The sequence below is a fragment of the Equus asinus genome, chromosome 11 (assembly GCF_041296235.1).
Source record: "Equus asinus isolate D_3611 breed Donkey chromosome 11, EquAss-T2T_v2, whole genome shotgun sequence".
Taxonomy (NCBI): domain Eukaryota; kingdom Metazoa; phylum Chordata; class Mammalia; order Perissodactyla; family Equidae; genus Equus; species Equus asinus.
In genome coordinates this window covers 29,861,316-29,889,045 of record NC_091800.1, presented here as the reverse complement: position 1 = coordinate 29,889,045, position 27,730 = coordinate 29,861,316, and the positions used below count along the sequence as shown (strand labels likewise).

Genomic DNA, 27,730 nt, shown 5'->3' with positions numbered 1-27,730 from the left:
GAAGCTACTGCAGTACTGTAAGTGAGAGTTGAATATGTTATCTTACACAAGTTGTGGCAATCAAGACAGAAGAAAAAAGACGAGTTCAAGATATAAAGGTAAAGATCAGGATGTAGAGGATGAGGAAAAGGGAGCTATCAAAAATGACTCTCAAGTTTCTAAAGTGAGGAACTAGAGTAAGAATGATATTTATTAAAATGAGGATGACTCAAGGAGAAAGAAATCTGAGAGATTAAGTAATGAAAAGTTAAATTTATGATCTGTTGAGATTGAGAGGCCTATCAGAGTGCAACTAAAGATGGTATGAAGGCAGCTGACTGTTACCAGTCTAAAGCTAAGAAGTGTGGGCTAGTGATGTGTGTTCAAGAGTTGACAGCATATAGACTGTATTTAAAGCCATGGAACAGATGATTACTTAGGGAAAAGGTAGAAAGTGGGAAGAAGGAGAACTCAAAAATCCAAAGAAACTCCAACAATGAAAGTCTGATAGAAGAGTTGAATCTGAAAGAGACCGAAAAGGAGTGGCCAGAAAGGTGGAAAGAACTGTAAGCAAAAGAGACTGAGTGTTTGAAGGAAGAAAAACTAAAAAGGTCAACTAGGCCTAATGACACTGAAAGGTCACATAAGATTTCCAGCTCGAACTGACTGGTAAGGAAGAAATGGTGGCGGGGGAGGACGTTTGAATATATCTGAGACTAGAAAAAAAGCCAACCTAGAATCTAAAACTCATTCTAAAATAGTTCTTTAAAATAATGTATCATGCTTAAAAAACTTTCTCCCTCATGTAATTTCTTGTAATCAGCCATTAAAGCATATTCTTACCATGACATACTCAACCCTAACACCACGGTGACACAGCAAAACCAACCACCAGGGCTCTAAGATTGCAGTGCAGTCCTAACGTTGCAGCACCCGAACAGGTCATGCTCTGCAGTTTCACCTTTTTAAATTAAACTTTCTAAACAAGAAATAAAATCTACTTGTTTTGCAATTCTGAAGCCAATGTTACAAAGACTAAATTTAAATTATTAGAAAATTAAAATGGTTTTCCTGAAAAAATAATTCTCCTACAACTTTTAAAAGAAAAAACATGTTAAAAACTAATTCATTCAACATTTGAATGTCTACTGCATTCCAGGTAGACCACTGTGATGATTTTACCCACTTTCTTCTCACCAAGGGCTTACAGGTAAATGTTGATATCTTCTATGATAATTCCATTATTGGTACTCAGACATAAACCAATGAAGCCTGCCATTTTTCAGGTTTTCAGCCACTCTAATATTATTTATGGGAATTGGGCTTACCTCTTGTTGGCTTTTATAAATAACAGAAACAGCACTAGATTTTGAATTGGAGGAATGGCTTTTAATTCTAGCTCTGCTTTACTGCTATGTATGTAAACTGAGACAACTCACTTGGCCTCTCTAATAAACTAAGTAAGCTTCAGGTTATCCATCAGTAAAACAGAAAAATACTTAATTCACAAGGTTGTTGAGTTAGTTAAATGTGACAATACATATTAACTGAATCTAATCCTAACATTTTTAAACACTTCTATGAATTGAAACACTGAGTTAAATAGTATTCTCATTTCTGCTGGATATAAGCCAAGCAATTCCACTCTTAAAACTTACGTAGTCAATACAGATCAAATCTTGGAGCAATGACTTTATTAAAATTAGTATCATTCTTTATATTTAATAGTTCAGTATTCTACAGTTGAGACAGATGTGCAATAATAGTAAACACATACACATCTTCTTTATACTCCTTTCCTAAAAATCCCACTAAAACGACCAAAAATTAATGTAAGATATAAAAGACCTAAGCCTACGAAAATTGAGAGAACAGGTGAAAAGACAATAGCAAAAAAAATTTGGAAGCTGGAAAGCAGATGGTTGAGCGACAAATGACTTAGCAAACACTAGAAAATCAAATCTTTAGCAAACAGTAGAGAAAGCCAAGAACAAACCTAATTTAAACTGTAAAATCCCCAAAAGACTCAGGAATTGGCAGTACCACATATATCTGAAGTGGGATGTGGGGGAGAGAGGGTGCTAAAATAAGGAAGATTGTCTAAAAGTCTGTTTAAGAAGCAACCAGCCCCACAGATCCCAACTGTCCCTCCCCAACAAAAAAACTGAAAATATATTGTCTGAAGAATATAAAATACAAGATCCTTAGGCACAGCAGTAGGCAAGAGAATACACTGAAAACAGGGTGATTAAGTAAAGAAACACATATGGATGCTAAGACTCCCAAAGACCTTTACCCCACACTACCCACCCCCCTAACCCCCTAGCCACACCCCCAGCTCCCTCTGGTGGCCAGAATACAGACAGGTTTTCACCTCCATGCAAGATATCAGAAGAGCCTTCTAGAGGGAATCTAACCAGATCAGAGGAAAGACATGAAGATACTGACATCAAAAGTCTTCCAACCAAACAGCCCAGCCAGGTTACCATACAATGAAGCTAACAAGACACTGAGAATTTCTAATCAGCATTTTACTCCCCACACTTACACACAACCACCAACCATCTAAGGAAGGGATATAAAATAAAAGATAAAGACCCAAGGCAATAAAAACTATGAAAATGAAAACTGGAGGACACAGCTCACACAAGGAGAAGAAATCTTTAAAGAAAAAAAGACATCATCTATATATTCAGACAGCTAAGAGAAAGTACTATGCTTATTAGAACAGCATACTATTTTAAAAGAGCAATGACAAAAACAAAAGTTCTTGGAAATTAGATATACGATAACAGATGAAAACTCAATAGAAGGAAAGCAAAAAGAGATGGAAAAGAGGAAAGAAAACATGAGAAAACTAGAAGACCGGTCAAGAAGGTCCATTATCCCAATAACAGGAGTCTGAGAAAGAAAAAGAAAGAGAAAATGGAAAGAAATAATCAACCTCATTCAAGAAAAAGTCTCAGAATTAAAAGATGTTTCAAGACTGAAAGGGCACACCAAGTACTCAGCGCCATGGATGAAGAGACCCTGATAAGAACCCATCATTGTAAAATTTCAGAGTACTGGAAACACAATCTTCAAAGCTTTCAGAGATTTAAAGAATGAGAGGGTGGAAGAAATAGGAGGGTAAACAAGGGGAAAGAAAAGGAAAAACAAAACACATACACACAGGTCACATCCAATATATGAGGAACCAGAATGGCATCAGACTTCTCTAAAGCAATATGAAAGCTAGAGAGCAATGGAGTAAAACTACAAAATAACGCAATTTCACATCTAGTATTCTTTACCTAACTAAAGAGTCAAGCAAGTGTCAGGGTAAACTGAACCCATTTTAAAACATCAAACATCAAGTAAACCAAGAATGAACATGACATGAGTCACTGGAAAACAGAAATCCCACCACAGAACAAAGTGAAGGGAATCCTACAATAGTTGTGTACCAAGTCTAGAAAGCAATCAGTCCAGAACGGAGGTCAGAGGGATACAAGAGAGACTTTCTCAGGAAGACAGAATTGTTAACAATATCAGATATGTCTGAACATCTCGAGAGACGTTTGATGAAAAGTTGAATCAGTGATAACTATAGAGAAAACTAAGCAAAGGGGAGGGAGTAGAGAAAGTGAACTCCAACCAGATCACCCTATGGTAAAGTGAGCAATCAACAAGTCGCACAGAATTTCTTATCAGCTCTTTAGTCTCCTACACTTACGTGCAAGCAGACAACCAAGAATTACCAAACATCTGAGAAAAGGCTCTATCGTAAGAGGTAAAGCTCCAAACACACAAAAACAGGGGGAAAGGCAACTTGGAGGAAACAAACTATGCTGACAAATGAAAACTTGAGGAGTGGGACCCACTAACGTTACCATGTGCAAAATAGTATATAGAAATATATGTAACTCTATATGCTAGACAACCAGGGTAAAGTGAGAAGAGGGACGCAAGTTCAGGATATTGTACAGGACAGGAAAAGTTATCATACAAGAATATTGAGTAATCAATAGTGATATAATCATAACTATTAAGAAGAAGGGGTACCGGGAGGAAAGGGGACCAGCTGAGTAGGTGACAACAGCAAAGTCAAATCTTCATTTTCTATCCAGGAAATTAATAAAGCCAAAAACAAGAGCAAGGAATATTTTATATAACACACACTTATATAGGGCATATGAGTTAGTCTATGGTCTTTCCAAATTCACTTAATTCTTATAACAACCCTGGGGTAGGTACTATTATCCCCATTTTTTAAAATGAGCAAACTGAGGCAGAGAGAAGTTAAGTAGCCCATGTTACATAAAACTAACTGACACAAGAAGGATCAAACTTATGCAGTCTACTTCCAGAGTCCATGCTCCTAACCATCTAGTTATGCTGCATATCTAGCAGCAATACAAGCATGTTATTTAGAAACTAGGAGGTAAATATCACAATAATCATCTAGAAGAAGTGAAAATGATTGCTTCTAGGAAAGGGAAAATGGAAAGGAAAGGGGCAGGAAGCTTTTGTTCGTTTTGATAACCACATAAACTATCTGACTCTTTAAATGTGCAGGTACAACCTAAATAAACATTAAAATGTAATATTTTACAGTTAAAGTATTTTATCTGATGCTACCACCCTCAGAGCAGGCAACATAAGCATTACTCCTATTTTATAGATAAGAAAAAACTCATTCCTCTTTAATAAATATTTGAGGGCCTACTATGTAACAGGCACTGTATTTAGAAGATAGATTATCAATTCACTCAAAGAATGATGAAGCAAAAGAGATACAAAAAGTAAGGTTTTTTATTCATTTTTTTCAATTTGTTGCATAAATTATATGATCCTACATCTCTAAAAGCTGTGCTTAAGATCAGAGACAATATAAATTTTAAATTATTACCAAAAAAGCAGAGAAAGGTCTGCTCTCTAATTCGTTCAAAAAAATTTAGTTCTTGCCATTGAGGACCTTATAGTCTTGTGGGCAAGGTTGTAAACATAATTATAACGAATGTGTGCAGTGCCTTAAATGGAGGAACACTAAAAAGTGGTAAGGAAACAACATGCCCCGGGTGAAGGTAATGTTTCAGAGGGAACGTTTGAGCTGAGTCTTGAAGGATAAACAGAAGTTTGATCAATTTCACATAGGCTGTACGAATGATCAGAAAACACAAAAGAATATAAATCAGTGTGAAATACCTATGTCTTCCCTGTGTTGTAAAGGTAAGTTCATGTTAAAGGCTAAAACAAGACATTAAGACCGTTTAACAAAAATGATTTTTAAAAAACAAGATGTATAATCTTAATGCTTGATCCGTGTTTCTAATCTTTAGTCTCTGCCAGTGGGCTAACTGAAAGCATTTTTCACATGTTTAATAAATATTTTAAGTGTTAGAAATTATTTCAAAAGATGACTAAAGAATAACCATCCTTCATTTGTCCTACCACCAAAAAGTTTTATTGTTAACATGTTTTCTAAGTCATAATATTGAAATAATGTACCCCTTTCTTCCATAAATAGGTGACAAAGCCCAGAAGAACAAGTGACAAGGAAGCTAACATAAGAAAAGGTAAAAAAAAATTTTTTAATCATTATCACTTTTTTCTCTTGTAGATATTCTCAAATTCCCTTGCAAGGGCAAATTTAAATGAAACAACTTTTCTTTTTCCAAACCATAGTGATAAAAGAAATAATCTGCAATAAAACAATAAAGAAAAGAGTATACGTATTTATCTTTTCTGACCTTCACAGATATTTTAGGGGTGAAACACTTTGATTTTTCAGAATTTAAAGAATAACCTCTGAAACAAAAATTTTCCAGTTTGATGACTTAACTTTGATGTTAACTAAAAGGCTCAAGGCTCAAATATGCAATAAATTCAAAACAGGCAAAGTCAACTCAAGTTACTTTACACCACCATGTAGTCATATTTCTATCTCTTTTTATCTCTTTAATTCCAAACCTTTCTACATAATTTGCCCCTAATTAATCTCCATCTCAGTTACTATATAGAAAAATTAGTTTTGTACTAATATCTTAAACTGAGACTCTATCCTTACAGTTAAAAATCTAGTTCTAAGTAGCAACATCTGACTTTAATTGTCTGGAACAGCAAGGTGTGGAAAGCTCTACCACGCCACCCTAACACCAGGAGGAAAAAAAGGAGAAAGTCATGCCAGGAGACCACAAATGGTAATTAACAAAAATCATGGCAGGCTGAATTCAAACTGCGTGGTTTTCATTTGTGTAGTTCACCCATTTTTTCTTTTTCTAAATTTAGCATCCACTATAAGGGCTTCACTCAGCTCACACTCTTTAGATTTAGAAAATGTTAATATTTGGATAAATAATACTTTAAAATTATAGGTAAGTATTATTACAGGTGAGTATTAGCATATTATAAAAAAATTAAAAGTTTAACAATAGTTACAATAGGAGTATTAACTACCTCCTAAAGAGGTCTACCTTTTAAAGTACAGTTTTGTACAAATGATAAAAATGTACATTTGGTTAGGTAACAATATTTTAATTATGACTATCAGAAAAATAATAAAAATCTTGAAAGACAAGATTTTAAAATATTTCAATTAGCCATTCCTTTACCTTACATCTTTTAATAACTAAAAAAAAACATGAAAACCTCACTGAAACATTTGGCCTTTATTTCCTTTTTCTAAAATTGCATTTCCTTTGAAATATGCTCAATTTTCCCAAAGAGAAAACCACAAACAGACATTTAGAATATAAATGTTTCAATTGGTCTGATGAAAGTTCAATCACAAAAATCTCCAACTAATACTAAAATAATTAAATATCTTTCGAGCTTATTCAAAGTTCCACAGTGAAAATGAATAGCCTTTGTCATAACTCCTATGATATTATTTTGATCAAGGTTAGTCAAAGACTGGCAAATTTGTGAAAAGAACATTCCTTTAAAAATCAACTTAGTTGAAAGCAATGTAGAATCATGAGAGATTTCCCAACTTTTCTAGCCAGTCAGCTTCAAAAACACAATTTGATTCAATAAGTGTGATTAGTGAGTTATTTCCAATCCAATTAAGAAAAAAAGGTTTAGTCATGTATTTTAGGCTTTACGTATTTTTTTGGTAAAGGAAGAAGGGAGTAGACTAGCAGGAGAATAAAGTCTTATTTTCATGCCTCTATAAATACAACCCTTCAAGACTTTTTCTTTACTCTTTAAAATGGCTACCACCTTGATTAACTATGCAAAAGGAAAAATGTACAGCATACAACTGCTAAAGACAAATCTAGTTATTTTGACAGTATATGCCCTCCTTCCCTACAAAATGCTTAAGATTCCCATTCCTTTACTGTTCAGATAAAATGACCATTAAATAAACAAAAGTTGGTCAATTACAGTATGAGGGCAACCTATATAACCCAGATTAGGTCATCTTTTCTATGTCTGACTAGGAAAAGCAGGTAATAGTATCTTTTACAGACTAAGATCAACAGAGTAGAACTGAAAAGTATTGTCCAGTTTAGTAAAGGAGAAACAAATCTGTGAACCACAACCCGCCCCCCAAAGATGATCACAGAGTTTTAGTTATTCAAAAGAATAAACTATTATATGAAGTTAGCAAAAATTAAGTTTGTTTGTAATTAATCTTTCTAAAAACCATTTTATAAGTAACAAAACTCACTTGGTGCCCCCAAACCTATTTTTAATGCTCAATGACTATTCTGTCAAGTATTGTTTACATATGACTTACACCATTTCCTATCCACTCTGAAACCATTCAGTAACACTCTTGCTCTAGAAAACTTACCATGAAAACGCATTTTCACATACAAAAATGAATGTATAATGCTTTAGGCTAATTTTGTGCATATACATAGGTCCCAAACAGGTTAACTTTCAATCTGTTGAATGTCTGCAAAAACATGGCATGATCTTACCTCTCATCCTCGCCATCCACCAGGGGTGTCGTCAGCGGTAGCACCTTCAACGGGAAAAGAGAAGCAGAGGCTGCTAGGCTGCCGCTACTCCCATCTGAAACTGCTGACATTCCCCCACTGTCACCACTGATAGTCTGAGGTAAGCCAACTAAGGAGGGTTCTGCTGGGCGCCTGGCATCTTCAATTTGGCTTCCAATTGCCTGAGCTAATGATTGTGCAGAGAACTGAGTAGAACTTAGTGGTATCTGCTGTGGCAAAGGCAAATTTATATTAGATGCTATCAAGGGAGGTTGACTAACACTTTGAACCAAATTACCATTTTGAGTGGCAGGGGTTTGTGCTATATTCTGTGGTGGAACCAAGTTTGTTGGGGCAGAAGGCATTCCAGAAAGACCAGCTGAACTAACCTGATTTGTAACAGAAATGCTACTAGCAGAGGGCAAAGGACTAACTGCAGGCAACTGCTGAGAAACAACTCCTTGAGCTACTGATTCTACTCCTTGTGGCTGGGGAGGCACAGTTAACAAGGTACTCTGGGGTGCAATGACCAATTGTTGAGGAAGGCTTGAAGCACTAGTTTGAACTCCCTGATGAAGACTCGCAGTTTGAGCAGGTGGAACTATTTGTGAAGATGGAGGAGCACCTTGCTGAATAACTGAAGGTGTGACTTGAGTAGGGGGTTGCTTCACTGCCGTAGGGATGCTTGCTTGTTGGCCAATATTTGCAATTTGACTGCCGGAAGGTACAGCAGATACTGCTGTTTGAGCCTGGCCAACAGCCTGGCCAGATGCCCCTGCAGGTTGTGCTTGGACTGCTGTGGGCTGCACTGGCAGCTGGATACTCTGTGGCTGAGCCATAGGAATTACCGTTGTTCCTGCTCCCACTCCTGCAGAACTGGGCTGTCCGGAGGACACTGCTGTTTGAAGAATCGGCTGCTGCTGTACATACTCTGAAGTAGGATTTTGAGTCACTGATTTACCACGGCCTGGGGCCATCTGTGGAGAAACAGTGGGTTGCTGTTGTCCATATTGTAACTGTTGGGGTGGTGCCCCTGGGAGGGGAGCTTGCAGTGGAGGAGTCGTCTGAGAATATGGCAGTTGGGGTTGAGCCAAACTGGAAATGGAAGGCTGCTGACCTAAAGCTGAAGTTACACCAACGACATTAACAGGTGATGGCTGGATACCAGTTGCAGCACTGATAGTGGCTTGCAGAGGTACTGGCTGAAGACCTTGCTTTTGCTGATAGCTCAGTTCTTGAGACGGTAATTGTCCTTGTGAGATCTGTGACTGAGAAATACTCTGTGGTATACTAACTGCAGGAATACTCTGTGGACCAGTGCTACTGAAATCCATCTGTTGAAGGGCCACACCTTGAAGAGTTGGTTGCTGCTGCTGCCCCACAGTAGGGGCTCCCATCTCTCCACTTCCCACACTCTCTGTGTAGTGACTCAGTGTGCTGACACTACTGCTCACTGAACTCCCACTAGTGCTCTCCCTCTCAGAAGTCACTTCTATTGGGTTCTGTTTTACAGTTTCTACCACTTTATTTATCACACCTTCTGTAGCAGGTAAAGCATTTTCTTTTTCATAGAACTCAGTGCAAGTCCATCTACCCTTTTTAAAGGGTTCAGAACTAGAATCTAACTTCACAACTCTGAACCTTGACGTATTAACTGTTGGTTGTTGTTGCTGACTTGAAACTGATCCCACAGTCATCCCTGCAGCTGCATTAGGGACACTGTTAATAATAGCAGAGGAAGAAATAGTACCATTGCCCATGCCACTCAAGATATTCACATTAACACCGCTGCTAACTCCAGGCCCAACACTCACACTAGCAGCACTAGGAATATTGCTTGCATTTATATTAGCATTACCAAGCATGCTGCTTGTCACATTAGGATTAAAAGTACCCACAGCAGTAATGTTTACATTATTCACTGTATTAGTGCCAGTAACAGAGTTTATACCTATACTGCCGGTAGTACTGGGAGCACGGATATTAGTCATTACAGATGCAGGTGAGCCACCCGATGATACAGCAGAAGTTGGTGCAGCTGGTATAACACTATCAGAGCTTCCAGTTGTAGAGAGTTTTCTGGATATTGGGCTTGAGGGTGGCCCTCCAGGAATGGATGTAGTGGCCACACCAGCATGGGATGGATGGTGGTGCCCATGGTGGAGGTGGTGCCCATGATGAATGTGATGGTGGTGATGGAGGTGGTGTGGATGAGCATTCCCATTGATCACAACATTCTGTTGTGGAAGGTGAGGCAAATGAGGCTGAGGAAGGTGCGGCTGGTTGGGAGAGACTGCCCCAGGTGTCTCAGCTTCCTGGAAGTTATTTAGAGTCTCTTCTGAGGAGCTGCGTTCAGGCTCCCCTAAGTCAGTAGCCCTGGAAAGTGACACATCAAGGATCTCGGAAGAAGACAGATCTTCCGTGTGAGATTCATCCAAATCATCATAGCTCTCAGTGTCCTCTGCTATACTGTTGTTGGAGCTGATGCTGGCGGAGATCTGAGCCGGGGTAACGCTAGTTATCTGGAAGCCACTTTTCTTTTTCATTTGAGTTCCGCCTGGCGCAAGAGGCTGTGCCTGCAGCTGAGCCTGCGAAAGGAGGTTCAGGCTTTGTGGAGGCGGAGGCTGTGGTCCCGACGTAGAAGATGCTGCAGGAGGTGGCGGCTGGAGCAGCGATGGAGGCGGAAAATCCTCGGAAGATGTGGCATTACTGCCAACGCCGGTACCTGCTGCACTGAGAGCAGAGGCGCTGCCACTAGCGCTGCCCCTTCTAGGGAACATTGCCGGGTGCGCCATCTTCCTCGCACTAATGTCTGCAGCGGCCGCGGCGGCCGTGGACTCAGGCGGCTGGTGCATTGTGTTGGGTACCGGGGGGCGGAGGAGGCGAGTGCAATTTCCTTCTGCACCGTAATCTTTGTATTCAAGACGCCGGGGAGGAAAACGGGACCTGACGCTCCACCCGGCGCGATTCCTCCTTCTCCTCCTCCTCAGTCGAAGGCGCCGGCCGCTGCTGCCTTCGAGGGCGAGCTTCGGGAAGGGAGGATGAACGAGGGTGAACAGGGCGGCCGGGGACCCGAAGGGGGGACCCCTTCAGTCCTTCGCCATTCACTTTCCCCTCTAGTCTCACACCCCCCTTTATATTCCGCTTCGCGTGGGGTGCGGGGCAGGAGGGAGGGGGAGGGAAGGGGAAGGGAGGGGGAGCCCCGGGGAGGGGGTGGGAAAACCGAGAAATGCCCACCTTCTCCGGACAACTCAGAAGCCACCTCAACCACTGCTCGCGCCGCGGCGGCGGCCGCTGCAAAACCCTCCCGGCCGCTCTGCACGAAGGCAACGCGGAGCGAGCGTCGCCTTCCCCTCGCCACCCCCGGCGCCGCCGGCGAGCCCCGAGCTCAGTGTCGCTCAAACCTCTCCTCCCGGCCCCGCTGTCCCCGCTCGGCCCTCCCCCCACGCCCCGCGGACCCTTTCAAACCCCCTGGGCTCGCGGCGGCTGCTCCGGGAGGAAACACTGGCCGGGGCGGCGAGGCTCGGAGCGGGGCGGCGGCGGCGGCGAGGCGCCCGGTACGCTGAGCCCAGCAACGAGGCGCGGGCGGGCGCGCAGAGACGCCGGGTCCTCGCGGAGCACGGCCGGGGCGCAGCGGCGGCGGTGGCAGCGGGAGCCCAGGGAGCGCTCCATCACTGGCAGCCATGGAGCCTGAGCATTTTCCTCCCTCGGGGCAGGCGCCGCGGCTCGGCACACGTCCGCGGGGAGGAAGGGGCCGGCGCCCGAGCCTCCCCGGAGGGCGGCGGGACGTGGGCTAGCGCGACGGGCTGCGAGCCGCTCTGGTCCTCGTCCTCCGCAGCCGGCTCGACCTCACCCCGCTGCTCCTGCGGCCCGGGCGGGAGGGGGCGGCAGGCGGCGGCGGCTCCTTTCTCGGCGGCGTTGGTGGCCAGACGGGCTGGTGCAGCGACTGCAGCCGACGCCGTTCAAAGGAACGAGAGGTGGGGTTGGTCGGTGTCGGCAAACGGGGCGGGCGAGTGGGTGGGTGCCGAGGGAGGGCGGCGGGCGGGGAGGGGGCTGTGGTGGTTGTTACTAGTGCTCCTCTCGGGTTCCGCCGTATCCCCCGGTCTCTCGCGGCAGCGGGAGAGGAGGGACCAGCGCCCGAGCGCAAGAGGAGGAGGGGCGACCGCCGGCGAGAGGAGGCGGTGGCGGTGGCTGGGGGGGAGGGGGCAAGCAAAGGAGAAGGAGGGAAGATGGCGTCTGCGCATGCGCCCCGGCGCCGCAGACATAAAGCCGGGTCTGGCGGAGAAGGCGGCGGGGGGTCTTCGGGCCTTGCCGAGCACTGGGTCTCCCGACGGAAATTGCCGAAGGCTGGCGGAGGCGCCGACGCCTCGGGGTGGTGGGGGTGGGGAATTTCGGCCGGGGGAGCGAATCCGGGTCTGCCTCGGAGAGTCGGCCTGAGTGGGGGTGGGGCAGGGTGCAGGGCGCGCGCAGGTTAGGTGTGTCCGCTCTCTTCTCACACGCGGCCGGTGCGCGCGGGCATGCGGCAGGGGAGGGGGCGCGGCGGGGAGGGGCCGCGGAGGCTGCCCGAGCCCGGGTCTCGGGTGTCCGCGCCAGGGGTGGTGTCCCCCCGCCTGTGGAATGGGTAATGAGGCTTTTCTCCGCAGCGGCAGCATCACGAGTTGCAGTTCCCAGGAGCCCGCCGTCACCACCACCGCCACGACATGAGTCAGGCTTTCTTCCTCGGCACGTGGCGGAGTCCTGCTCCCCCTCGCCGCACCTTGGGCTCGCCCCCGGCCCGCGCCGCCCTACCCACTCCCAAGGATGCCCCAGCCCTGGGAGCTGCGGGGTCCACGGAAGGCCGGGGGTCCTCACGATAGGTGCTGCCTTTTGTGTGGAGTAGTAGTGGCTGCCATGCGGTCCCCTCGCCCTTCGACGGGCAGGGGCGATCCAGCCGGGCAGATGTTGCAGCTGTTTGCAGTTAACTGCCCAAGCTTCTCCTCTCCTTAGGGAGGGAGTGCTTGCCTTCCCTCCTTACCTGGAGGGAAGAAGTAGCCCGGCCCAGTAAACAAACTGACCTCAACAGGTGGTGCCTATCTCTGGCAGGGATGTCTTTTCGTTTAATTGCCCAGGCTGAACCCCCCACCCCCACCCCCGCCGCAGGTTTGACTTAAAAGACAAAGTGGCCTGGTCGTGGCGACAACACGAGTGCAATGACAAATGAAGACTTTTGAGTTAGAAAGGAAAAAGAGCCATCTGCAATTCCACTTAAAAACAAACGAAAACCTGCGTGGGTCTGAGCATAGTTCTACAGAAGCAATGTTAGGTTTGGTTGGAGACAGTTTACTGGAAGTTGCTTCCCTGGCGTTACACGTCAAAACATTCTAGCTCAAAGCATTTTTTACTACTAGGCGAGAATATACCTCTCGCCCAGGAATTAAAAACAACTATGGAAAACCTAGAGAGCAGTTTTAATTTTCTTAGGTTGTCGGGTGACTAAACGTTTATGATTAGACCTCTGATTCAGGGTTTAAGATGTTAGATTCAGGGACTTAGAGATCTACAATCCTATTTCAGGAGCTTGTTAAAGGATAAAACGGCTGTAGTGTTTTGCAGAGTTTTGATAGACGTCTAGTTGTCAATTCAACATGTTACTTTTAGGTTTCTCTAAACTTTTTCCTTCATTCCATCCCTCAAAAAGTTCAGAATGTCACCATTCTCTTAAATTATTGAAGAGGAATGCACCCTCAACATCCTCTGTATATCCTGTATCAAAGCTATGATGTATTGTTGCTTCTGTGGTCTCCTCCAATAAACCCAAAAAAGCAGGATGACACTTCTTACCTCTAATTACTACTGAGGAGCTCTGTGCTGGGTAAAAAGTAGGTGCTCACAAATATTGGAAGTGGTATGGTAATAAAGATGAAATACGTTTGAAAGATCGTACTTGTTTTATGATATTCAAGAATTAATATGTGAATGATTGTATTTTTACCTAAGTATGACCATTTGTATATCTAACAAAAATAATAATTTCCTTTTTAATACTCCAACAGATTTTGTTGCAAGTGATACGCCTCGTCAATGGCTGCTATTCATTGTTGAAATGCAAATCTAACACACTTTTACAACAGGTTTTGAATGGAAAACAGAATCTGTCCTAACCAATTGAAACTGCAATGGAATGTAGATGGGCAAAATGCATTTCTTTGGACTACAGTGTGAAAGAAAACACTCTTCATCTCTCAAAATGTTGCCTTAGGTCAAAGTTTTAAATTACCCCAAACAACAGCTCAACACCCCTTGGGCCACCTAAATAGCCCCTATAATTGCGCTGATATGGTTGGAAGCAGAAGAAAGCCAAAGTTGACAGAGTGAGTTGTTGAGATGACCCTATAAAAGCAGATACTTGTTCTATTAACCAGTAGTAAAGAGTATTGTTGTTTTTGGCTGTTTTGATGTTCGGAGGTAGGTATATTATTTCTTTTAAAAGAAAGGTTTTTTTAAAAAAAACTTTATACAGAATAACATAAGACAAGAAAACATCTTTTCAAATGTATTTCATTTTTGTCTGCCTTATCACTTTCAAATGCCTATTTAGGCTGCATCAAGTCTCACTGAGATATAAGAGCAACTCTGCAATTATGGAAACCTGAGTTTGAAAAACGTGTCTCTTTTTTCTAGTTGCCAACATTTCTATGACCAGCAATGCATGAGTACAAGTACATTAAAACAAGCAGAAGCACTTGAACGAGCAGGTGTTGTTATCATATTACCACCTTTTAATAAAGTCTGGATTTAATGCAGTCATTAAATCCTTTGAACCTAGTACTTAGAATTATCCTTTGAAACACTGAATTTCACCTGTTTACATTCTGAAGGTGTAGCTCCGAATTACTGTCCATTGACTAAAGATTAGCCTGTAGTGCAGTGTTCACTTGAATCTAATTATTCACCGTTGCAAACCAGCATGTATGTTTGGCTGTGTTTGGTGTTTTTTTCTACCATAAAATAGAAAATTTGCTCAACATTATAACACAGTTTACCTATTTCTGAGAACTGTGAAGCAGATCAGTATTTGAAACCATTTAATTCTCCAAAAGTAATGCCCTCAAAGAGCAGGAAGGAAATAGACTCAGAATGACTGTGAGTGGCAAAAATAGATGTAAGAGAAATGTGTGCAGAAAATATGCCACGGTTCCACTCCGGTTATTCTGGCTAACCAGTGCTTCAGTCAAGCAACATTACTTATCTGCAACATTTACATGTCATCCAAAAAAAGTCAAATTTTTAAACGTGAGTTATAAATGTGAAAAAATTACACATTTTTATGTACAAAGAAACTTATGCACAGGGATACTGCAGCATGTTTCTAAATCAATTTGCTCTCTAGAAAATTTTTTCAATGAAACCCAGAGTACGATGTGCTATTTGACTTGTAAATAGCACAAAAAGCTTATTTTGAAACTTTTCATTCAAGTTTCAATGAGTATTGTTTAGCATATAACTGATTAATTTTTGCAGCATTTGGTAAATTTTCAAAATAAGTATTTTTCTGGTCACCTAAATCATTTTATATCCTCAAAAGAGATATGTTTATAAAACCAAAAAATACAGAAATTTGAGTTTATGGTTCAGACAGCACAATGACACACGTTAGCTCGTTTAATTTTAGACCCTTTGAGGGAGGAGGCCTTTTTCTCATTTTAAGAGTAAGTGATCACTGAGAGGTTAAATGACTTGTTCCAGGTTTATGCCTAAATCTGGGTACTCAGGCCCTCTTAATTTCATATCTTATGCCTCTCTGTTGAGGCATTTTTCTGAAAAAGTGGGCTGAACTCTGGGAACTAGTATTTTTCAAAACTCTCTTGGAAATTAATGACTGTTCCTTTAATGCCTTTGAATGCCAAGGAAGATGTACAGCACACACTAACTGCACACCGCCTTTCTTTTACATGAAGAGGATGGAAGGCTTTTTCCCTGTTTGAACCAATGTAAACGTTACAGCTTCTTCTACAGTCAGTCTTTTCTGACTTATGAGTGTGTTAATTTGGAGAATTTTGTCACAACTTAAAAAACTTTCATTTCTAACTTCTGCTACAGAACTGTGAAGTGACATTGAAAAAAGAAAGAATTTGTTAATTTAGATTTTTTTTCTTCAGTCCATAATCAAATAACCCTCCAAATCTCCCTGGATGATAGTTGATGTTTATTTAATGCCTACTCTATACGACACGTTGTTCTAAGTGCTCTCAGTGTTTTGTCTCACTTAATCCTCACAACTGTATAAAGTAGGAGCTATAATTACCCCATTTTACAAATGAGGAAAGTAAGATGCAGTGAGGTTGAGGTCTTCCAACTTGGCAAGTAGTGGGGCTGAGATGCAGATCTGTGGGGTGTAAGCACCCCTTCACAGCTGCCTCCAAGACGTCGTGTCCAGTCAGGCTCCTGGCAACTCCAGCTCCCAAGTTACATTTCTACAGAATACTCATGTTTTAATTTTTCTAATTAGACGTCTCCAAAGAATCCAGGAGGACCATTTTCTCCTGATGCAGACATTCTAAGAAAGAATGTACATTTTAGAGACTCTACTGTGGCCACAGGAATTGGACATAAATGAACAGAACAACAATTTGGTAAGTTGGATGATCCTTCACTGATCAAAAACAGATGTCGAATGCTTGAAAAAGGCATTAATCACACATAATTGAGGAGCACTGTCTATATAGGACAAGATAAATGTTTTCCCATTTTAGCAATTAGCATTTATTGAACATGAGAGGCTGTAGAATAGAGACAATAATAACCTAGTTTTTCCAAAATGTTCTAAGGACTAATTTGTATTTGTGCATCTTTTTAGATAACTTAGTTACAGAAATAAACACATCTGTCATATTTGTTTGTATCATAATTCTAATAAGGCCTCTCTGTCCTTCCACCATACCTGAACCAAAACCAGGTCAAGAAGTACAAACAAATCATAGCAGCCAGTATTTCTTTGTATAAAGATTAGGTTCACAAACACTTAGGTATATCTCAAGTCTCAAAGCTCAAGGGAAAAGGAATGGCTGTTGAAGTCATTCCTTAGCATGGGATTTTCCGTTAGTCATTCATTTTCTCCCTCTGCTCTGACTTATCTTTTAGGAGAAAAAAATTGATAAAATAGTTTGTTAGTAACTTAAATTGACGTTTACAATTAATTTCATTGTAGAAGAAAAACAGGAAATCATAAGTCTTAAAGGCCAAAATATTTTCTGATTTTAATACTTGTAAAAAAAGAAGAAGGGGGCTGGCCCATGGCCGAGTGGTTAAGTTCGCGTGCTCACACACGGTGGCCCACGGTTTTGCCGGTTCGGATCCTGGGTGCGGACATGGCACCGCTCGTCAGGCCATGCTGAGGCAGCGTCCCACATAGCACAACCAGAGGGACCTAAAACTAGAATATACAACTGTGTATGAGGGGACTTTGGAGAAAAGAAGCAGAAAAAAAAAAGAAAAGAAAATCTTAGAGCTGCATGCAAGCTTAGCGTGCAAGCTAAACTGGAGTCAGAAGCCCAAGATAAAATCCTGTTAGTATTACCACAGAATGTTAAAGACCACAGTACTGTTTACATATGGAAGGTGTTTACAAAACATTTCTATATGAATGATAAAATTAGGATGATTTAGGTGGAAATGTAGGAATTTCAGAGAAAAGCATAAGATGGAATTTAGGAGGAAAAGCCCGAAAAAATTGATTTGTTTTATTACATGCAATATATACACACTTGTCAGCTTCAAAAAATTAAATATATTACTGACTTAGCTTCTTCACTCAGTTAAATATAAAGCTATTTGCAAAGATTCCCACAAAGCTTTCCATCAAAAACTGGAAGAGAAGGTGCAGGTGTTTTTTTGCCCCAGTTATTTATAGATACGTATGGGATCGCATGATAATGCCAACTCAGTGGTTTAACTCTGATGTTTCGAAAGAGTTTCTAAACAACTTCTTTATTCAAGTCATAACTAACATACAAAAATGGTTGTTAAACTACACTTATATCAATATATATTTTGAATAAACTGGGGTAATACTCTGTTACCCCAATGTTGATCTCAAATTATTTGATAAATAACAACAAGAGTTTTGAAAGGAATACTTCCAATGAAAAGCGTCTTGAGAAAAAAGCTAAGTTTTCTTTATTATGTCAAGCATATGATAGGAACTCAGTAAGTATTTGTAAAGAATTTCTTAAATCCAAAATTATGTAATAATATTGTCAACATAATTTATCACATGAACTTTACTACTGGACTTTTCACAAGATGTTTCTGAAGAACATTAAGTTCAGAAATTATGACATTAGGAAACAAGCTCATTATTAAACTTTTGGTCAAGGGCATCCAACTGTATTAAATTTCCTTGTCTGTTCTTTACTTGATCTCTGTAAAATTCTCCTTGCCCAACCTAAGCCTATAACAACTTGCTGACTACTCTTTTTGATGGAACATAATGCCCAAAGCATTTTTTTTTTTTGTAAAAAGCAAAGTTCAGTAAAAATTGTAAGCAGATATGAGTTGAATCTGTATCTCCTTTTCTGATAGCTATGCATTTGCTTAGGGACAGCACATTACGTTAAATACTGATTAGAACTGGAATCCTTAGCCTTCGTGGATTCTGGAAATGCATTCCTTACATCCTGGGTTAAGGCTATGGAGAATTCATATGCTTCTTCCAGTCAGATGAGCTCCAAAACTATTTTCTAAGAAACTTTCTTGGCATGACTAGTCACAGAATGCATACAAAGCTTACGATGAATACAGTAATTTCAAATAAAACGATCCATTTTTTTAAAGTTTGACTTAGTTAATATGTCTAAAAAATTTACTAGCTATTAGTAAAAACTTCCATTTTGAAGTATTAGTATCAAATGAAGATTCTGCTGTTATTTTTGCATTTCTCCCCACGTGAAACATTTTTACCTTTTATTTATGATTGTGAAAGGTAGCAGGGTGTGCCACCCCAAAATATGCTGCTTTGGTGAATTGATTATTTTGAGCTGTAGGGACTTAAACAACAGCAACTGCAGAGAGAGGCTTTCTCTGGACCGCTTATCAGCCTAAAGACAGACCTCCACGAGGAGCTAACTCAGTTGTCATAGATTCCCTCCCGGGAGTGTCGTCAACCAGGGAGGATTGACTCTTGTCACAGGACAGGAGGCTGCAAACTGATGCCACACTCAGAGGAACCGTCACAAACTGTCAGGCCTCTCACCTGTTCTTCTAAGGGCCCATTCATCTTTCCTAAAAGTCCTTTACTCTCCCCCAAGAGGCCTACGTCTCCCTACCTCTCCCTGTGAAGAGGGTATTTAATCCTAAATTTTAAGCCACCTCAGAGAGTTACTCATTTCTTCTGGGTATCTCCCATGTGTGCAGAAGGTATACATGTTTAAAAACTTTTGTTTGTTTTTCTCTTGTTAATCTGTCTTTTATTACAAGGGTCTCAGCTAAGAACTCAGAAGGGAGGGAGGAACTATTTTTCCTCCCCTACCATTGTTAGTATAACGAAACCCCACCTTCGTTTATATAACTAACATAAGAATAAAGAAGCTACCTTGCTAATTATTTTGAGTATGTTTTTAAACTACGTGATATTTATCTAGCACAGTATACAAGTGATCAATAAATTCTTTTTTAATGATAATGATTCTGTAGCTGAAGTTTACTCACAATGAATACATAGTAATTGACTGAAAGTAGGATTCTTTGTGCCACCCCTTTCTTCGGAAGAACAAGGAAATTTTGGCCCCAGAGCCTCTCATATCTGTAGGATCTTCAGAGGAGGCAAATCACCATTTCCAGCCAGCCCTTCATTATTAAAATGTCCAAAGAGAAGTGTCTTTGGCACTGTTTCCAATGATTCTGTTCTAATAACACGTTAACTTAACATTCGTCTTATTACTAGTTGTACCAGATGAGTCACTCATTTAAGACTCAGGCCTTAACGTAATTTTCAAATGGCTTTGATCTAAAGTCAATTTTTTTTGAATGCTGAATAGGTTTTATAATGGACATTGTTCCCCGTCCATCTTTCCCTTCCCATCCCATTCACTCCTGCACCATACCCTTCCCTCCACTGCCGTTTCCCTCGCCATAGCTCAGAACTTGAAATCACAACCGTCTTCACTTGGATAAAATTCCCAAATAGTAATATATCATTTTCTTCTTTGTGATAATTGTGCAGCAGCAGTCAACTAATAACACCATTTGCTATTCCTTTCCAACTAAGTACATGATAAGGTGTATTTCATGAACAGTACTGCTACACGAGCATAGAGGATAGAAGCAAATAAAAGGACATCAACTAATTAAAAAAAAAGAACATTCAACATTGCACAAATACATATTAACAACCATGGCTGATCTCAACTGAGTTATACTGCAGATACTTTTCACCTCATTAGGTTAAAATATTTTTTTCTCTGAAAAGCACTTTAAGTAGAATTAACTAAAAGTATTTGGTAATTTGTGGGCTGTTATATTCTGAGGACTAGAAGGTGAGAAATGTGGGATTTTGTTCTTCTTAGAAGAACTAGGAACAGGAAAGGTAAGATTGATCCACCTTCAGTGTCATTAATTGAACATCTACTGCCTGTTCTTTAGGAGACAAAATTCCCTACGCAATGGTCTCTTATATATCAATGAGGACACAAAAGGAGGCACCCTGCGCCCAACCCTCCCAGGTAGCTCAAGGGTGTATGTACGTAACCTTGTTGGAAACAAAGGACAAATGGAAAGCAACAGGAGAACAATTTGGTTCATGTTTCACCAAAGACATTTTTCCTCAAGGTTAAAGATAACCAGAGACTTCCAAATCATTGCAGATACCTCTGTTTGTTTGTTTTTTCCTGAGGAAGATTTGCCCTGAGCTAACATCTGCCACCAATCTTCCTCTTTTTTTTGTATGTGAGCGCTGCCACAGTATGGCCACTGACAGACGAGTGGTGTGGGTCTGTGCCCAAGAACTGAACCTGGGCTGCTGAAGCAGAGTGTGCCAGAGTTAACCACTAGGCCACTAGGGCTGGTCCTGCAGACACCTCTTAATCTACCAATTATATATAGGCACAATATGGATCTTTGCAAATTAGATAAGAACAATTTTAATGTGAAATAATAGCAACAATATAGTTCAGAAACCATGACACCTCATTGATGCATACATCTGCTGGGGAATGAGCATATGGTAGTGCCCAGTACTGATGTAAAAACACTGCAATTATAGCTCCTTAGTATGATAATTGATTCTGAGTATATGAGTTCTGTTGGTTGTCTTTATTTTTTATTGTTGGGTTTTTGCTTTTGTTTGTTTGTTTTTAATGGCAGACATCTGGGAGGAGAAAACCTTCTGTGTTCCTGGTGTAACTAAATCTAACAATAAGACCAGGAAAATACACCAAACTTAGCAGAAAGCAGGGACAATGCAACACACTAAAGGAGTCTTTGAGGCTACTTGTTCCCTGAAAAATGTCATGATGGCAAACAACCATGCACAGAATAAAATGTCCCTATCTCATATGTTTAACATTCACCAATTTTATTCCATGGCAGCCCGTTATCTATATAGTGACAGATAGAATATTCCGTAAGGAGAAAGACTGGAAAGTGCATTTTGTGTTTAAAAATAAGAGTAATAAGTTATCAGCTCCACCTTTAAAGCACTAAAACAAAGTTTTTAAAACCTAAGCTTGAGCTCCATTTTCAACAAGAAAATGAGGGACCATTTTAAATGCTTAAACTTGCTGGTCCTCTTCAGCAAAGGCCCCCACTCTGTTGACTTAGTTATGGCAACCCCAGGGCCAGAAGAGCAGAGCCTGAAGTCTATTGCACAGATTGAATTGCATTTTGGTCAGTATTATTTCAGTATTCCACCCCATTATCTGCATGTGAATTTCCCATGAGCAGTTTGCATTCCCAGACCATCTTGAACCTCTCAGTCAACATCAGTTGGGATCCCCATTCTCACACCACGATGTGTGCACAAGGGATGTGAAATCATTTAGAAGTTGGTCTAGGCCGAGAAAAAAAAGATTTAGGCAGGCAAATCCACTGGGGAGAAAAATCCATTAAGTTTAATTCAAAGTCTATTATACTTTATCCACTATTTTGGAAGAATTCCATCATTGCTTTCTTCTAATAACAAAGATAACAATTGATTGCTGTTATTTCAAGAAGGTCTCTCTGCCCACAAACATTTATTAAGGACTTGCCTAAATTGTAGCTCATTTTTAATGTGAAACAGAAAACTCAGCTTGTGCCTGCATACCTCATAACAGAACACTGTAGAATGATTATAATATACATTTCAGTAAACTATACTACACTTATCCAACAAGCAGAAATGTGAAATAATCAGGTCATCAAAGAATAATAGAGTCAGTAGTGGAGAAAGTACTTAGTTAAGGGTACCGAGGTAATGTCCAGAATTCTTCAAAGGCTGTGTGAGGATAGAATTTAAAATTAACTCTCAGGTGCCTATGGTTGGTTGGAGAGGAGCTGGGAGAGAGCTCTGGAAGAGTAAGCCGGCCCACTCCCTTACCAAACCTCTTTGCATTTAAAAACTCCACCTTTGTCTCTGACTTGACTCCCTAATTTTTATTTTTTACTTTTTTGTGGGGGCCAGGGCAGGAAGACACTACTTCTTCAACCAATAAGGAAGCCCAGACATACAGAACTTGGACTCCTGAACATCATTTTACCTCATTACTGTCTTCTCCTGAGGTCTAAGCTGATTTCCTAAGGAAAATGGCCCTGATATACAGTTGAGTGGTCTGGATGATAGAAACAGTCAAAGCTATACTATGAAGATTCTGCCATCAAATGTATGTTAGGGACTTATTTCCTCTGACATTTAGGGTCTTATTTTCTATAAAATTTCTGTTGCATGAATGATGCAATTCAAGTGAAAAATGCAAACCTATTGGTACAACATTGTCAATTATTCAGCAAGAATTTACTAACAAGTACTATATATTGCATATATCAAATATCTTACATGTCTTAGCCTGAGTACCTCCAAAATAAGAGACAAGGCTTGCTTGCAGGTAGTTTATTTGAAAAAATGGGGCCAGGAAGCAGGAATGTCAGCAGGGGGTGTGAAGCAGCGAAGGAGGATAAACCAACACAAGGATGTGTTATGGAGTTGGCTATCGTGGAGAAGCCTTAAAACATGCTTTCCAGGAGACAAAAAGGATTAACATTTATCTACTGATTTCCATTCCCCATTGGTCAAGGGTGGTCCTATGAATGTTAAATCCACTGCCTACTCCCGTTTTTATGCACATGCGTGAGTGCAGAGCCTATTCTGATGGTGCTCCACACACACCAACGAGTCAGGCCAGGCACTGTCCTGTCACACTTAATGCAAAGCCAGTCAAGGCCTGTGGGGAAGCAGTAAGTGGTTGAACAAGAGGCAGGTCCAAGAGGACTTAGCAGAGGCGTCCAGCTATCACAGTACTCCAGCGCTGATTGCCACAATTGGAATTAGAGTATGATTTTCTAATTCTGATCAAGTATCTTTTAATTAATATTTCATAGAGTCATTTAGATTTACCAAGAATAACCTCATTGACACTTTTGAGAACAGTGAGATCTCACTAATTCAGACTACATTAGCCATCATGATTCGTGGACTGAGAGTAAATTTACATTAGTATTGCCTATTTTTTTACAAAAAGAATATGCTTAGAAATTAGGTACATAAACTTGACTCCAAAGAGCATTTTAAACATTTACCTTTACCATCACCTCTATACAGACAATTATATTTTGGCAGTTACCTCTGAAACTGGCCGTAGTAAACGTTCAATAATCAGTTGCTGAAATAATGGAAATTTTAAATTGTAGTTACAAAACAGCTTAATCCATTAATTAAACAATGGGTCTTCTATGATTCGCTACTACCTTGATTCTAGTCATTGTGTGTATTTTACATTTGTAAAAGTGTATTTTAGAGAGTCAGTCTATAAATCAGATAGTCCTCTACATCTAAGTGCCTTCAGGAGTTCTGAATTGATGATGCTTATCTTGATAAAAATAAGGAAAATCTAAGGATAGAACAATAAAATTCTATTGGCTATTTCATCAGTAATTCTAATAGACTTCTCATACCTTTGATGTCCGTTCAAACTGAGACCACGTGTTTCATCTGTCTACAGTCTTTTAATCTATGTCTTCTTTTAACAACTGAGATATTTATAAACCATAAAATTCACCTGTTTTACCTGTAGAATTCAATGAGTTTTAGTATATTTACAAGGTTGTACAACCATCACCACAATCTGATTTTAGAACATTTCCATCATCCTAAAAAGAAACCTCATGCTCATTTATAGTCACTCGTCATTCCCACTCCCAACCCTAGGCACCACTAATCTACTTTCTGTCTCCATTTGCACTTTTTAAAGATAGTTTATATAATGAGCATAATGCTCTTGAGGGTCATCCATGTTGTTAACCTAGATCTTTTACAACCAACAATAGTTTTTCTGTATGTTGTCTCCTAATCATATTTCAGTTTCAGGGCAAAATTTCTGCCATATACAATGTTAAATAAAGCTATGTAAAGAATTATAGAATCATGTATACAAAACTTAAATGGACATTCCTGGCAAAGAAAAATCTGAATTTTATGCAACTTTTATTATTTGCCAATACAAAAATAACAGGCTCAGCTTGTTAAGATACTGGAAATATGGAACTAGAGAAAAGTATAAAATTTCATCTTAATTTTATAATAAAGTCACTCGTACTATATCAATCCTTTCTAATGTTGCATTTACTTTTAAAAGATTATTTTCTTCAACCTTCAAACCATTTGAAATGTTGCAAGAATAGTAAGATGAACATCTTACGCTCTTCACCCAGATTGACCAGTTGTTAACATCTTACCACATTTACTCTTTCTCTGTGTAGCTCTTTCCTTCTCTCTCTCTCACGTACACACACACGGACCCCCCCCCCCACACACACACACTTGAGAGTTAGTTGCATGACACTTCAACTCTAAAGACTTTAGCACGTATCTCTTAAGTACAATAGCATTCTTCTTCATAATCCTAATACTATGATCACACAGGAAATTTAACGTTGATATAATGCTATTATCTAACATAAAACCCATGTTCAAATCTCTGCAGTTATTGTTCTAATAATGTCTTTTATAACTTAAAAAAAATCCAAGAGTCAATCGAGGAAAGTCCATTGCACCTTCCTTTAATCTAGAACAATTCCCTGGTCTTTTTCTGTCTTTCCTGACACTGACATTTTTAGAGATTGCAGACCGGTCATCTTGCAGTATGTCCCCAAGCTGGATTTGTTTGATTACTTCTTCATAATCAGGTCCAGGTTAAGCTTTGTTTAGGGGGAGGACAGCGCTGGGAATACATGTGTGTGGCTTGATTTTCTCACTGCATTAGGGAATGCCCAATATTTTTTCAATGAAACTATTTATGTGATGTAATGCCCAATATTTTTTCAATGAAACTATTTATGTGATGTAATGTTTACATAGTTGATATATATAAATCTTCATGCCCTGCCTTTTAAAAAAAGCATTATATCATTTCCCCATGATACGAAAATTCTTCCAAATCAGCATTTTTGATGGATACTTAATAGTCCATCATATGGTATTACCATTTATTTGATAAATAAACCCTCTATTATTACACATTTAAATTATTTCCATACTATATTATTATAAAAATGCTATCGTAAACATGTTTAAGCATAATATTTGTCCATATATGTGATTATTTTCTTAGAATAAATTGCTAGAAATGTAATTACCTCATATTATTGGATTAAGGAGTAGGTATAAACTTTTAAATATTGACAAATTGCTTTAAAGAAATCTGGTAATCAGCTTCAAGAGGGCCCCCAGTGATGCCTCCTGGTCTTTATACCCTTCTTGAGTCCAAATCCACATTTTACATGGATTGGTCTGTATGACAAGAGAATACAGCAGAGTTGGTGATGGCATGTCACCTGCAAAGTTAGGTTATCAAAGACACTGGCTTCTGTCTTAGTTGTTCTTTCTATTGGATCACTGGTCCCAAGAGAAGCCAGTTGCCATGTTGTGGGGACACACCTGCAGCCTACGGTGAAGTCCACATGGCAAAGAACTGAGGTCGTTGGCCAATAGCCATGAGCCACTGGGACCAGCCAACAACCACACGAGTAAGTATAAAAGTAGGTTCTCCTGCCCCACTTGAGCCTGCAATGACCATCCCCAGCTACAGACAGCCTTTCCTGAGTGGTAAGCTAAGCAGCTCTGGATCCCTGATCCACAGAAACTGTGAAGTGATAGGTGTTTGTAGCTTTGAGCTCTTGAGTTTTATAGTAACTTGTTACACAGCAATACATAATTAATATAAAAAAGTGTGCATCATTTTATATTCTCACCAGCAGGGCATGAGGGCCTGTCTTACCACAAGGGGTCGTATTCTTTTTAAAATCATTCTAATTTCAAAAATATTTTTTTAAAAGGCATCTGTTTATTTAAATATGCATTTCTTTTTTTCTTTTTTCTTTGTTTTTTGGTGAGGAAGATTTGTCCTGAGCCAACATCTGTGCCAGTCTTCCTCCATTTTATATGTGGGATGCCACCATGGCATGGCTTGATGAGCAGTGTGTAGGTCCGCACCTGGGATCCAAACCCACGAACCCCAGGCCAAAATGGAATGCATAAACTTAACCACTACACCACAGGGCCAGCCCCTAAATGTGCATTTCTTAGACTACTTGTGCAGTTGAATTGTTTTTTCAAAAATTTAATAGTCATTAATTCATGTTCTGTGAACAGATTAATCTGTTTATGTCCTTTGCCCACTTTTTCTATAAAAGTTTTATTATTATTTTGTATGAACTCATTTCCTTTTTCCAGTTGTATTGATAGGAAATATTTTCCCCAATTTTTACATTTGCCTTTTAATTTTGGTTATCATGGTATTTTGGCATCCAGAAGTTTCGCATTTTTAAATAGTCAAATTTGTCTATGTTTTTTTTAAAGATTTTATTTTTCCTTTTTCTTCCAAAGCTCCCTGGTACATAGTTGTGTATTTTTAGTTGAGGGTCCTTCTACCTGTGGCATGTGGGATGCTGCCTCAGCCGGCTTGACGAGCAGTGCCTTGTCTGTGCCCAGGATTCAAACCGGCGAAACCCTGGGTCGCTGAAGTGGAGTGCACGAACTTAACCACTCACCACAGGGCGAGCCCCAAGTTTGTCTATTTTTATCTTTGTGATTTCTTCCATTATCTTTATGCCTAGGAAGTACTGCTATGAAGGAATATAAAGCAGAGTTAGAGAATGACAGGGTAGGGTAGGAAGTCAGTGTATATAGGGTGGTCCCAAAAGGCCTCACTAATAAGGTGACATTTGAGCAGAAACTTGAAGAAAAAGAACAACCACATACATCGTAGAGAAGAACACTTCAAATGTTGAATTCTAACAAAATTTTTTGGTATCTATCTATTGATCCTTTTATCTGTTAATATGATGGATTAGACTGACAGATACTGGCATAAAGCTTACTTGGTTACAATGCTTTTTTCTGTTTTTTGGGGTTTTTTTTTAGGACCTGTCTTTATCCTTATTTTAGTAAGAAACTAAAGAACAAAAAAGTGATTCATCCAAGGTTACATAGATAAGTGGTGGAGCTAGGATTGGAACCCAGGCCATTTCACTCCAGTGTCTGAGTATTATCCACTATGCCATAATCATTTTTTTTTTCATGGTAAAAAACAGGTGACATTAAATTTACCATCTTAACCATTCTTAAGTGTACTGTTCGGTAGTGTTAAGTATATTCG

At 40.1% G+C, this 27,730-nt stretch overlaps 1 protein-coding gene across 20 annotated transcripts in view; it reads right to left on the bottom strand.

Moving 5' to 3' along the window:
* Positions 1-11,499, bottom strand: part of TSC22D1 (TSC22 domain family member 1) — a 131,907-nt gene extending 120,408 nt beyond the window's left edge. For 6 of the 20 annotated variants that reach the window (XR_006533926.2, XR_006533927.2, XR_011492988.1 and 3 more), the window contains exon 1: positions 7,890-10,762. Coding sequence is in view for 12 of the 20 variants with exons in the window: in XM_044779960.2 (XP_044635895.2) it covers positions 7,890-10,762 (2,873 nt within the window). In the remaining 8 variants the exon portion in view is untranslated. Of the gene's footprint in view, positions 1-7,889; positions 10,934-11,365 lie in introns of those variants that run through there. The other 14 variants (XR_006533930.2, XR_011492990.1, XR_011492989.1 and 11 more) reach the window with 4 other exon arrangements.
* Positions 11,500-27,730: the final 16,231 nt, after the last annotated feature.